The sequence below is a fragment of the Protomyctophum bolini genome (assembly GCF_963924005.1).
Source record: "Protomyctophum bolini genome assembly, chromosome: 3".
In the NCBI taxonomy this organism is placed as follows: Eukaryota; Metazoa; Chordata; class Actinopteri; order Myctophiformes; family Myctophidae; genus Protomyctophum; species Protomyctophum bolini.
Genome location: NC_137864.1, coordinates 36,994,108 through 37,008,767, shown reverse-complemented (window position 1 = coordinate 37,008,767; position 14,660 = coordinate 36,994,108). Strand labels below are relative to the sequence as shown.

The window sequence follows — 14,660 nt, the reverse complement described above, 5'->3', positions numbered from 1 at the left end:
AAAAAATCATAACTTTTGACAGGAATGTGCTAGAGACTTACTTTTTTTGGACAGACTCGTACATTTGGCAGACACTCCCTAACCAGGCTTCAAGCGCGCTCTTTAAAACCCTCCGGTAGCCACGCCCCCTCCCTCTCCACACACACACCCACCCACACGGGCTGCAAACTTGTTTGTAAACAGAGTGATAAATATAAACAACTTATAATGTAACTTTGCACTCCATGAAGTGGAGTAGTCTGGCGTGTTAGGAAGTGAAAAACACAACACTGTGTGACAGCTTGAAAGAGAAGTTATCTTCATAACAACAAACAGGTGAGTTAGCTAGTAGCTACCAATGCTAAGTGAGCATTAACGTGCGTGTGTGTGTGCGCGCGTGTGTGTGTGTGTTTGTGTGTGTGTGAGAGAGAGGGGGGGGGGGGGGGGTGTGAAATTAAATGAACAAACAAAGGTGCTTGAAGTGCTGTAAAGTGTTACCTGAATTGCACACAAACCTGAGTTAGCTATACCTATGCTAAGCATACTGTGTGTGTGCGTGAGAGAGGGAGGGAGGGACTGGGTGTTGAAATAAAAAACAAAGGTGCATTAAGTGCTGTATGTGTGCATGTGGGTCCTATATATACATAAATAGAATAAATATATACAGACACAATGTTTTGTTTGGGGTGTCACAAGACCAAATCCTTGTATAAAACTGAATTCTTCTTAACTGTTTACCAATGATGGTTTAACCCATTCTGATCTGACATCAGATTAAAAAAATGTCTTCTAAATCCTGACAGTTTTCTGAAAAAGCTATGTTTCTGTGTCAGTCGTTTTTTTCCCCAAAAATAGCAGACCTACAAGCTCATAGCGCGCCGCTAAGAGCTTGTAGATCTGCTATTTTTTAATAGCTAAAGCATAACATAATATCACCAAAAGGGGTTCCCGCACAAAATGGTACTGTAGGATAATTCGATGCTAGAAAGCTTTCTTACTTTTCTTTGTAGTTGTTACGTCCCCACCAAAGAGGTCCAGGTGTTATTTTCTGCAAAAGCGCATTATTGGCTATTTCCCCTACCATAAACCCCCAATGAATTGAATTGAATTGAATTGAATAGGGCATTGGGGTGTTGTGCTAATTTGCTTATTTCCATTGCTCAAATCATAATGTAAATAGTATCCCAAGCGGCACACTTTACTACTTATTTCGATGGAAATAAGCGAATTAGCACAAAAATCCAACCCCCATTGTGGGCTTATATATGGGGAAATAGTCAATACTTATACTCAAAGCTTATATGGTCTCTCTCTCAACCTGCTCCACAGGTACACGGGCCAGAGTGACGACCCCAGATCCCCAAGATCGGCTTCTTCTTAGCCCTGACATGCTGTGAATGCTGGACCCTATAGAGCCCTGACATGCTGTGAATGCTGGACCCTATAGAGCCCTGAAATGCTGTGAATGCTGGACCCTATAGAGCCTATGCCCTAAATCCCTGACCACGACATGCTGTGAATGCTGGACCCTATGCCCTAAACCCCTGAATGCTGGACCCTAGAGCCTATGCCCTAAATCCCTGACCACGACATGCTGTGAATGCTGGACCCTATGGAGCCTATGCCCTAAACCCCTGACCAAGGCACTACAGCAGAATGCTTGCTATGTGCTGTGTAGTGCGAAACATCCAGACCAAGGCTGAGTGAGAAGATCAGGCAGCCAGGATAATGAGGCTGGTTGGGGGCCATTGATACTGGGAGGAGAAGTACTGCATGGCCAGCTAGCCAGCCAGATGTATGGAGGATGGAGATGAGATGACTGGAGTCTGGAGGAGCTGCTGGAGGTCTCATCATGAACTGGAGAGAGAGAGCCACAGTTTTCGCCTGGCATCACTACAACTATCTTATGAAAGTGGAAGAGTCGACAGCTCAAGGTATGAACTTTGTCTTTTGCTTCTTGGCTACTGCTTGTGTTTTTAATGCGTGTGATTCAAGCTGGTGTGCTATTGCTGTCATTTTGGGACCCATTGACCGGGTGGCAAATGGCAATGGAACTGGTTCTGGCTCTGGGGTTGAATGCTATAGTCATCATGTGAATCTAGAGTTGGTCTGTTGTGTTGTATCTGCTGTACAGTATGTGAGTTCAGTTGTTGTACCAGGGAACAGTATGTGTGTGTGTATGTGGCTCTTGATCACTTCAATAATCCCATGAGTGAATTTGCTATTTCCATTTGGTTGGAGATGGAGCTTTTGGGCTTTGACATAACAGCCATCAATTCCAATGGTTAATTTTCAATAGAAGACTGATTGACATTAGTTGATGTACGTTGTTGCGTGGTCACTGAGGTTCGTTGTGAGTCGTTGTGACAGGGTGGCTGTATTGGTTCATGACTGGCATGGTGGCAAAGAATGTCCCTATATAGGTCCTTTCTTTCTTTCTTTCTTTCTTTCTTTCTTTCTAGTCCATGTACTTTAATGTTTGTTTAGGGCACTAAATGGCAACGTAAGACATCATGTAAATAGTTGTATTTGCTACTCTTGTTTCTCTGCCAAGAGGCAGCGGTGGCCGAACGGTTTGCGGAGCGATGTTGATATCGGAAGGTCGCTAGTTCGTATCCCCGGACCGGCGCGTTAAAATTACCACCCTTACCACCCTACCATGAAATGTTCTATGAGCAGGGCCTGGCTGTAAACAAGTTCTTGAGCTTAGTCCACTGGCGTCACACGTGCGTCTGCTTTGATGTGTGTTGTAAAGCAGCAAACAGTACGTTTTTTTTTACAGCTGCTACTAAACAAAACATAATGTAAACACTTGCTAAATTGAACCTCAATCAAATGCTCGGCTAATATTATTAATTTTTACCTTAAACGTGAAAAAATGGTCAAGTGAAGACAAGTTGAAAGTTTGTGCAGGTGCTGTGAAAATGGCGTCTGATGTGAGGACACAGGAGGACTACTTGAAGGGGGAAAAGTTATTGAAGGGGCGTGTCCAGGTTTCCAAGGCTTAATTCTGTATATTTTACTGGATTCTGACCATTTTGTGTGGGTACAGAACAACATTGGTTGGAATTAAGTAAATTAGTCCATTTGAGAAATACATGCACACGTTCTTGTATTATTAACAAGAGATGATTCTCGAAAAAAGTGACATATTCTTGTACACAAAAAACGTAAATGTGTCTGGTTAATCATAACAGATTTAATCATGTTACATTTACTGTTCCGAATAACCATTTGCCCGTAATTTTAATGCATTTTTGACCATTGTGTGTGGGTACAGAACAATATTGGTTAGAATTGAGTGAATAAATCCATTGCATAAATAAATGTACACGTTCTTGTATTTTTAACAAGAGATGATAATCGAAATACTTGACATTTTCTTGTAAACGAACATACTTAAATGTGGCTTGTTAATCATAACAGATTGAATCATGTTACATTTACTGTTTGTCAGATCCACTTATATGAGTGCATGCAGCATCCCACCCTGTCTTCTTTAACATAGTAGTTCCACCACTGGTCCCCCATGCAGCATCCCACCCTGTCTGCTTTAACATAGTAGTTCCACCACTGGTCCCCCATGCAGCATCCCACCCTGTCTGCTTTAACATGTGAGTATAGTTGTTCCACCACTGCTCCCCCAGCATCCCACCCTGTCTGCTTTGCCTTTGTTCACAACATCATTCTGCTCAGAAGTCCTCTCTGCGACCCGTACTGGGGTGCCACTAGAAAATGCAGTTCGCTCACTCAAGCTGCACTCACTGCATTAATTGCTCCATTGACTTAGTTAACTGCCTCGCTGTTGCTTATACTCAGAGGGGAGGAAAAGGCATACAGTAGTGTGTGTGTGTGTGTGTGTGTGTGTGTGTGTGTGTGTGTGTGTGCGCGCGCGTGTGTGTGTGTCTCTCTCTCTCTCTCTGTCACTCTCTGTTTTTACTCCTCAAACACTAGGTCTGTCTGTCTGTCTGTCTGTCTGTGTCTCCCTCTCTCTTTCTCTTTCTTTCTCTCTCTCTCTGGAGGAACACATTTGCTCTCTCTCAAGACTTTTTCCATTTGTTTAATGAAAAAGAGATTTTCTTTCTCCACATCAGTCTTTCCCCATGGGCTTTTTCTCTCTATCTCCACTCAAAACACACAGAGGAACACATATATGTTAATATACTGTATGTACAGACAGACAGACAGACAGACTCATGCACACGCAGACAGACGTGCGCGCACACACACACACACGCACCCACCCGTGTGCGCTCACGCGTGCGTGCGCACAGACAGTACAAAATGATGAACACCGTCAACAAAATTATGATTACAATAATAACCACCAGACTGACAATTAACAGTGTGGTCAGCTAACAAGATAAAACCACAAACACTCCTAATCCCTGTGAGACCGACCAGAACAACATTATTTTTGGAAGAACAAGCTAGAAATGTTGATCACGTTCCTCTCTCTCTCTCTCTCTCTCTCCCTCTCTCTCTCTCTCCCTCTCCCCCTTGTGGTTTCGTGCACGTGCTGGGTGAGATAAACAACCCGCCACTGAGCGGTATATGGTAATAAAGTCTGCCAGCATTGTTTCACTTAGTCAGTGATTACAAAAAAAAGCAGCAGCATTTCTACAGTGGCAAAGTGCCCGCCGTCTGCAATGACACGAGCAAACAAAGGGAGCTATAATGTCCCATATTAATTCCCATATTGTCACATTCAGAGAGAAACCACGTATCTTCACAATTAGACGTTTTGTTGTGAATTAAAGCCCTGCTTCATCATACAAGAGTGTCGCTCAAAATAGCACATCTAAGCTCACCAGATCTGCACATCTAAGCTCACATAGATCTGCTATTTTAACTATTAAAATAAATAATGGTTTTGGACATACAAGTTTTCCACCCGACAGCGACGATATAAACTCTGGTCAAATGAGGGTAGCGAGGTGTGTGTGTGTGTGTGTGTGTGTGTGTGTGTGCGGTTGTACACAGTGCAAATACAGAACGCAGTGAAGATCTGTGCCAGGATCCTGGAATAATTTATGATTTTATTAAAAAGTGCGAAGGCAGAATAGTGGGGGTGTGCAAAGAGGTCGGAGGGAAGGACTGAAGTGCAAATGAGATATAGCAAAAAGTGTAGTTTCGGCTCTAATACTTTCTTGTTATTGGTCTAACTCTGATCTTTTTTTTAAATTGCTATAAGATTCTGTCTGGACATCAATGGTGGTGTAGCCGTACATTGTACTTAAGTACAATTTTGAAGTATTTGTAATCGAGTAATTCTAATTTCCAATACTTACGTGTGCACACACACACACACACACACACACACACACACACACACACACACACACACACACACACACACACAGACCTATAAATTCAGTGTAGAAATTGACCGGGTCCATTTTTACACTCTCAGAGTTAAATTAATTTTGGACTTGGATTTTGCAGTGCAATATAAACTACTGTATGAATGAAGAAAAACAATAAAACAAGGCAGAGATGATATACAGCAGACAGTAAATGGTGGCGGTGTACCTCGTCCTTGTGCCATGCTGTTCTGCAAGATCTGTTCCACTCTCACCGCCATGTTGGACACATTCTGGGCTATGGCCTGAATCCTCTCCACCAGACCGGCTGGTTGAAACCTGTACACGCACAGGCACGCGCACGCACGCACGCACACACACACACACACACACACACACACGCGCACACGCACACGCACACACGCACACACAATAAGATACAGTGTGTGTGCAGTCAGTGATAGACATGTGGTTCCGTGCGAGTCTTATACATCCCAGTCAAGTCAACATGAAAAGGAACTGCTTTTTTTTACAGAAGGAATATTATAAACCCCCAAATCACCCCGAGCAGCCTGTCCAGCGTTCTGCAAAACTCCTTACAGAAATCGCCCGCAGGCAGACGTCGTTCTCCTCTCTCCTCCTGCTGCTGTGCTGTCCCTCCCTTTCTCCTTCTTTTATCTCCTCTCCTCTCCTCCTCTCCTCCTGCTGCTGTGCTGTCCCTCCCTTTCTCCTTCTTTTATCTCCTCTCCTCTCCTCCTCTCCTCCTGCTGCTGTGCTGTCCTTCCCTTTCTCCTTCTTTTATCTCCTCTCCTCTCCTCCTCTCCTCCTGCTGCTGTGCTGTCCTTCCCTTTCTCCTTCTTTTATCTCCTCTCCTCTCCTCCTCTCCTCCTGCTGCTGTGCTGTCCTTCCCTTTCTCCTTCTTTTATCTCCTCTCCTCTCCTCCTCTCCTCCTGCTGCTGTGCTGTCCTTCCCTTTCTCCTTCTTTTATCTCCTCTCCTCCTCTCCTCCTGCTGCTGTGCTGTCCCTCCCTTTCTCCTTCTTTTATCTCCTCTCCTCTCCTCTCCTCCTGCTGCTGTGCTGTCCTTCCCTTTCTCCTTCTTTTATCTCCTCTCCTCTCCTCCTCTCCTCCTGCTGCTGTGCTGTCCCTCCCTTTCTCCTTCTTTTATCTCCTCTCCTCTCCTCTCCTCCTGCTGCTGTGCTGTCCTTCCCTTTCTCCTTCTTTTATCTCCTCTCCTCCTCTCCTCCTGCTGCTGTGCTGTCCCTCCCTTTCTCCTTCTTTTATCTCCTCTCCTCTCCTCCTCTCCTCCTGCTGCTGTGCTGTCCCTCCCTTTCTCCTTCTTTTATCTCCTCTCCTCCTCTCCTCCTGCTGCTCTGCTGTCCTTCCTTTCTCCTTTTATCTCCTCTCTTCCTGCTGCTCTGCTGTCCCTCCTTTTCTCCTTCTTTTCTACCGCCCCCCCTCCTTCCCTCCTCCTCCTCCTCCTCCTCCTCCTCCTCCTCCTCCTCCTCAGTGGTGGAAAGTAACCTTATCAGTGGTGGAAAGTAACTAAGTGCATTTCCTTAATTAGGCCTACTGTACTTAAGTACAATTTAGTTTACTTTTGTATTTAGAATACTTGTACTACTTGTACTACCAAATATTGTACTTATACTATTTATTTGAAAAGTTCAGTTATTGATTAACTTTGTACATTTTTATTATTATTACAAAACATACATTAACCATTTCATTTCAGCCCTATTTAAATGTTGGCCATTTGAAAATACGTAGTAAATTAAGCTCGTAGATCTTCTATTTTCAAAATATTTTTATACATTTGAAAACTTGAAATGGGGCATTCTGCATAATGAGTATAGGCTACTTTTACTTTTGGTACTTGAAGAACATTTTAATGCCAATACTTTTACTCAAGTAAATCTTTAACTTCTGAGTATTTCTACATTTGAGTACTTTTTCCACTGCGTATGAATGTAAAAGTGTAGATTCTTGGTTAGAGAATATTTGGTGTAAAATATAGTCGAAAGGGACCTCCAATGGGAAATGTCACGCAAATATACAGTGACAAAAACACTCCAAGGAGTGGGTCCTACGTGAGTGGCTTTGTGTGCAAATGCAATGTTGTCATTGGCCTAGTAAATAATAAATAAGGCAATTCTGCCTGGAACTCAGAGTGGAAAACGGACGTGTTCTGACATCATTTGAACTCACAGTGGAGGAAAACGGACGTGTTCTGACATCATTTGAACTCACAGTGGAGGAAAACGGACGTGTTCTGACATCATTTGAACTCACAGTGGAGGAAAACGGACGTGTTCTGACATCATTTGTCTCAGAGTGTTCTCCATTTCTGGCGACAGACACAGTGTACAAAGTATGTGCTATCTGTCTCCAATAATGAATTGCCATCTGGATGTGTGATGACCGTGTGCAGTATAGGCCTGTTTATTTTCTGACTGTGTGATGCTGATGCGGGAGAGCAATGAGCATAAAGCAAAGCACAATAGTCCAACGTCAGAACTTTGTTCATCTTGGGGGTGCAAGAACTACTGAACAGAGTTCTGAAAGGCATGGCCGAGCTAATTATCATCCATTATCAGTTGGAGTATGAAGCCTTGATAAACGGTATAGAATATCTGCACGGAGTCTAGTAGTCTATCTACTCTATCACATCTATGATTTAAGATGGGCAACGTTTCAGGCTTTCAGCAAGATCCGGCATTCCGATGCACCACCACGAATACGTGGCTTCCACGTACGGTTAGGGTTAGGATTAGGGACAGGGTTAGTAATAGTATTGAGCACGTCAAAATGGCTACAGTACGTGTCGGAATAGCAGGCTTCGGAATGCGGGTCTGTATGTGTGTCTGTGTATCTAGAGCTATAATCTCGAAAACTGCTGCACGGTCCGTCACCAATAAGCAGCAAATGCATGTCTGCACACTGTCAGTAGGCCAAAAAAGTATACTTCATGCATTGTTTCCACATGTACTATTATGTTTAGAAACATGTAATGCAAATTTGATCATGGAAGCTAATGGGGCGCAGATGGGACCCCATTAGTCACGTACGATTCATGCAGTATGAATCCACACAGGTGTCCATAGTGCCCTAATGGACAGTATGAATCCACACAGGTATCCATAGTGCCCTAATGGACAAACACAGAACAACACTAGTTGTTTACGGTAACTCTGCAGGGGAAACTTCAACTTGGCTGCGGACCACTCTGTTTCCTTCTATGTTCTCAAAAACACTGCACTGTGTGGACATTATCACTGTATAAGTTCACTATGAAAGCAAGATTACAGGTTCTTTCCACTAGACTTATAGCAGCACTTCACCCATATTCAACCTGATGTTCATACAGTATAATTGGCCTTCACTAAATGCACAGTTGACCATTTCTGTCTCACCGTGTCTCAGAGATGGGCTACACACTCCTTCAGCCCTCCTCTTCCGGTGGTGCGTTTTTGTTTACACATGTACACAACGTGACGTTAAGAAATGATGTGTAGTATACTGTGTATGGAAAATATCAGACTTGACATTAAATAACTAAATATAATAATTATGAAAGACATTGAAATCGAATGAAAAGGAACTGCTTTGCATGGAAGGAATCAATCTAATAATTCATGGAAAGTCTGTCTGTCTGTAATACAAGGGGCCCATCTCCACACGTCGCGGCGCACAGAGAGCCTACACGCACCTATCGCCAGGCGGCCCTGTGCTCTCGCTTCAATGTGAAATGCTTACAAGCGCCAAAAAATGCCTACCACTGTCTTAATTTACTTATTTTTCGTCTAAAACAACTCCTAGCCCCGCCATCATCCCGCAGAACACGTGTCACGAGTGAAATGCATGTTGGGAGGGACGCAGATTAATCCCCTTGCCTTCTCCACCACACCTCCCCTTTAGGAATTATAGACAGCCCCCTGGCAGGCAGCAGAGTCACACGAGGAAAACATCTCTGGTGCATACTGCAGTTATTTCACACCTTCGTACTGTTGACTGTTCGCACATCAGTTGATATTTCTTCAAACCAGACGCGGGTGAGTTTTTGGTGAAACAGCGTGGCCAACGCAGGGGGTGCGTGGCAGACAGGCAGCTGAAAGCCTGCACTGACACAGCGAAAGCATCCCCGCCTCCTCCTCCACTGCCAGACAAATACAAACAGGGTTTTTAGACACCCAATCCGCCCGGGAGGGGGATTTAGCAGCCACAACGTTGGACGGGGGAATTTGCAGCCAACATTACGTGCGCTAATGTGAACACCCTGCGCTGTTTCGCCACCACACTGTCCGCCCCCCTCCTCCATTGTGCGTTATCGTATCCCTATCAGTCATGTGATCTATTACATCGCAATACCCACACTGTACATCATTTGGTGTTCATATATTCAGAAGGACTAGTACGGTAAACCTCAAAATCACCCTGAACAGCCTGTCCAGATTTCTGCAAAACTCCTTACAGAAATCACCCGCAGTGTCCTTCTTCTCTATACTATATTTATATTTATTATAATAATAAGTGGGAACTGGCGGTGTGTTTCCTCCTCCGTGTCATCAGTGCCCATACCCGAGGTGGGGTTGGCGAAAGGGCCTTTCTGTGTGGAGTTTGCATGTTCTCCCCGTGTCCCCTAGGGTAGGTACCCTCACAAAAAACATGCAGTAATCCTGGTCTCTAAACTGCCTCCCCCTGGCCAGCCGGGGAGCCTGATGCAGGGGAAAGGAAATGGTTGGACTAACGAGTAACGTGTTCCTTCCACGCGCTACGTCCAACCAGGGAAACTCCCCCCTGTCAGGTGTAAAGGAGCAACTTGGACACTCGGGTATGAAGGAAGCATGAGTTCAAGTCTGTTGCTCTCTTGTCCCCCATATATGGGGACTAGGTTGGCGGAGGGTGTGTAGAGCCCAGGATCACATTAGATAATTGACAATGAATTGAACAATGGGTTACAAAATCGTGGAATAAAAATTATAGATAAAAAAATGAATAGCAATTGCTTGCAGGCGCCAGTAATTCTAAGACATAGCCAATACGAGGTAGGCTCCCTCCCTTGATAGCTGATAGAATCCTGATTGTCTCTGTAGAGACCAACAGTCCAACGGATGCAAAAGCAGCAGGGACGGACCTCATGGTTCTCCCTCAGCGCGGAGGGTGATGGGGACACAGGGAAAACATCTCTGGCGCATACTGCAGTTATTTCACACCTTCGTATACTGTTGACTGTTCGCACATCAGTCGATATTTCTTCAAACCAGACGCTGGCGAGTTTTTGGCGAAACAGCGCGGCCAACGCAGGGGGTGCATGGCAGACAGGCAGCTGAAATCCTGCACTGACACAGCGAAAGCATCCCCGCCTCCTGGTGTGATGTGGTTGTTGTACAGTACATCCTCACTTCGAAAATAAGTTTGCCCTGGCCTGGACAAACTTTTTGCTCCGGTGCTATTGCTGTGTCAAACAATCAAATGAAGAATGAGGTTGTTGTCGGCTGTCGGGACGTGTGCGTTGTGTTTATTTGTCGTCATAGGCATCTGCCTTACCTTGCCTACAGTAAATCCGCCCCTGATTATGCTAGCAATTGCACTGTTCAAATGGGTTCAGGACATACAGTGCTGTTGCTATGGCAGCTCTTATAAATGCTTCTGAATTTGTCCCCTGCCGTGAGGAACAGAGGGTATGGAGCACCCAAGGTTAGGGACTAGGGAGAACCCCAGCTGTGAAGCTCTTGCCTTATGATTGTACAACTTCCACGCAGACCGCTGCTCACCTCTATTGTCCGTTACAATGGCTGACAGAGAAAGAGACAGACATACTGACAGAGATCAGTGCACAGCTGCAGGTACAAGACCGAGGGCAGAGATGGAAAAATAGAGAAATACAGATGTCTGAATAGCACAAAGGGGATGAAAGCAGACAGAATGCAAAGGGATAAGCCCTACATGTGCACAGGGGGAAAAAAGACAAAAGAAATGTCCTCCATGCCCTCATGGAGGACAACAAAACAGTGGGACAGAAACATAAAATGATTATGATCAAAGGCTGACAAAGATATTTGATGTCCAGCCCTCTGCTGCAATCAGCATTAAGTCAAATCCCCCTCCACTCTCTGCGATGAATGAAGACCGATGGCTCTTTTACAACTTGTGAGAAACAAGATGCAAAGTCCACACGGCAAAGAGAACCAAACATGAAGACGGACAGCAGAACAGGAGAGCTTTCTTAAACTTAACAAAGTCACTGACAGCACTAACAGAGTTAAGGAACAAACCACATGCTTAACCACTTTTACCATGGTGTCCCAAAAAGTTTCTATTCTTTTCTCTCTTTTTTTTGTTATCCTTTTTTTCCCCGATGACTTGTTTTGGGTGTCTGTCTCGGGTGAGCTCATGTCCCTAATGCTGTGCGACAGCTCTGGCAGCACCACATCAGCCAATTCAGAGCAAGGCTAAAAATATGACACGGGTCAGTGTGCTTCCATGGAAAGAGTGTCTTTACTTTAGTGTGTTTGTATAAGTAGGATGGCACATCAACGCAAGTCTCATGCTCCATATCTCTTCTGTCTGGAAGAAACCACTTAAATCCAAAAATGTTTAGGAAAGCTCGAGTGGCGGTTGTTGTCTAAGTGCATTTTAATACTTTTCATTGGTTCAATATATTTTTGAACCAACAGAGAATTGAAGTAATGTGAACAAACGTGTAATTATGTTGTTTCTTGCTTGAGATCATATACTGGTCAAAACGTTGTATGTCCTGCCTGCTGTGTTCGTGAATAAACCTGGATCATTACAAAGTGAGTTGCAAAGTCTGCTTGCTAGCATCCCATGGCTGAGACAGAGTCATGTCGTTCTATCCCATGGCTGAGAGGTCGGCTTTGAGTGGTGCAACCACTCCAAGTGTTGTAGTATACAACATGCTGTGTACTTGTACAATGTACATATAAGTACATTGTATATTCACGTACAACTACATTGTACAAGTACACAGCATGTTGTATACTACAACACCAAGGAACAGCAATGTCCGTGTTAACCTACCTATGTGACTATGAGTAGCAGACAAAAGTGGCACTGTTGTGCCAGAAACAGAGAGAGAGATATAGTGCTGCACTGCTAATGAAAGAGAGAGAGAGTGGGGGAGTTGCAACACTCAGTTCACACAGGTGTGATTTTTATGCACGCACGCATGCACATACTGTAACATACTGTATACCAGTTTGTTCATGGTTGTTGATTAAGAAGTATTTGAATGGCTGTGATGATAAATTATAGTAGCACTACATTTATAACATACACGGTACTAAATATATCTATACCGTATTGTTCTAATCTAATAAATATCACTTTCTTATGGAATTAAACGGTTTCCTTCTAATTAATTTGACCTCCAGTTGCTATGGTACTGACCTGAATTGTGGAGGAAATGTTTTCAGTTGGCTATTGTTTTCCGGTGTGTTATTGAATGAATTGATACGGATGCTTTTTAGAGGGAAGAATACGTGTAGCCAAGCTAGAGCTGCATTCTTTGAAGGGAGCATGCCTTAGGGGAGAGCTAAACAATCTCCCTTTTCATCTATTGCACACAGAAAAATGGAATGAATCAACTCTGCATTTCTCCTTTTCTCCCTCTGCCCCCCCCTCTCTCTCTCTCTCTCTCTCTCTCTCTCTCGTATTCTCTCCCTCTCTTTCTCCCCCCCCTCTCTCATTATTTCGTCTCTATTTTCTACTCTAACGAGTGTCTGCCCGAAGGCGAATTGCAGACTGGAGCCTCAGACATCAAGTCCCATTCGCCGCTACACGGGAGTGTGTCAGCCCCAATGAGTCTCAAACGGAGGAGCATGTCCCTGCACAGGGTGCATGACTGTGTGTGTGTGTGTGCCGTGTGTGCGTGTGCGTGTGCATGTGTGTGTTTGTGTGTGTGTGTGTGTGTGTGTGTGCGTGCATGTGTGTGGACTGTGTACAGTATTGTCGTTGTTGGGCAGAAACAGACAGAGAGACATTTCCCCCCCAATATGAATTGAGGGGGGGGGGGGGGGGATCTAATGTAGTTATATTTTAATAATACCAATCTTGAAGCTTCAATCTTGAAGCCCAATTGTCATTATTCTCAAAAATAACACTGGCTATTTTATCTACATTTGTGACCACATTTGAGCCTGCCATCGCGCAAAATCCAGCTTTTCACCAGAGGAGAAAAACTTACTAGAGCATGTCTAAAATAAGTGTCAGTGCTGAAATCGACATTTAAATATGTAATAAATGCTTAAACATGTAGCTAGGTGTAATGTTAGAGACCACAGAAGTGAACATTTCAAGCCTGTTTTCTAAACTCACTGTATAAGCCATACCTCCAAAACTGGTGGATCAAACTGAACAACCAATATGTCAATTTGAAGCTATGATTCCCTGCTTTCATATGACATGAAAAAACTATGGCAGTCCCTCAGTCAAATTTGGCACTGATATATGGGGGACAAGAGAGCAACAGACTTGAACTCATGCTTCGTTCATACCCGAGTGTCCAAGTTGCTCCTTTACACCTGACAGGGGGGAGTTTCCCTGGTTGGACGTAGCGCGTGGAAGGAACACGTTACTCGTTAGTCCAACCATTTCCTTTCCCCTGCATCAGGCTCCCCGGCTGGCCAGGGGGAGGCAGTTTAGAGACCAGGATTACTGCATGTTGTGACACAGTGTCACATTTTTTTACAACAAATAAAATACTGTGCTACGACAGAGTATGAAATTGGGCATTCATTCATGTGGAAACACAGGGTTTATGCTGCCCCACAGTGACAGCATCACTGTGTGGCCTGGATTCTGGACCTCTGAAATCACCATTAACTGTGCCACACAATGGCACAGTGGGACTAGAGGAGGAGGAGGAATACAGTAGAACTAAGAGACAAGGCTGTTGCACTCTGAAAAATCACAGATATACAAGCTCGTATTGAGCTTGTAGATCAGCTATTTGCAACCAAAATCAGCCATTACGACCCATTCAACGCCAAAAATTCAAACAAAATCAACTGTAGATTTATTCAACTAAAATCTCAAATATGTATGTATTCGACTGAAACTATACTAGAGAGAGAGAGAGAGAGAGAGAGAGAGAGAGAGAGAGAGAGAGAGAGAGAGAGAGAGAGAGAGAGAGAGAGAGAGAGAGAGAGAGAGAGAGAGAGAGAGAGACGGTGCAACAGAACACGCTCCAATTGTGAGTCACAAGGACCCGAGGTTGAATCTGCAGACTCCTGTAGTGTCTTGCACGTCTCTCTGAAACTATACAGTTTCTCGTTTTGCACTCGACACTCCTGCTATAGCTAACAGAGCAAATTATTTCTCAGTTTGTGGTTTTGCATTCTTCACAGAGATGCATAAGA

The 14,660-nt window shown here is 44.2% G+C and overlaps 1 protein-coding gene across 1 annotated transcript in view; it reads right to left on the bottom strand.

Moving 5' to 3' along the window:
• Positions 1-14,660, bottom strand: part of LOC308312601 (alpha-1,6-mannosylglycoprotein 6-beta-N-acetylglucosaminyltransferase B-like) — a gene marked incomplete at its 5' end in the record, with an annotated part of 137,918 nt that overhangs the window by 71,710 nt on the left and 51,548 nt on the right. Inside the window, 1 exon segment of the mRNA XM_080759265.1 lies at positions 5,512-5,621. Coding sequence (XP_080615391.1) covers positions 5,512-5,621 — 110 coding nt within the window.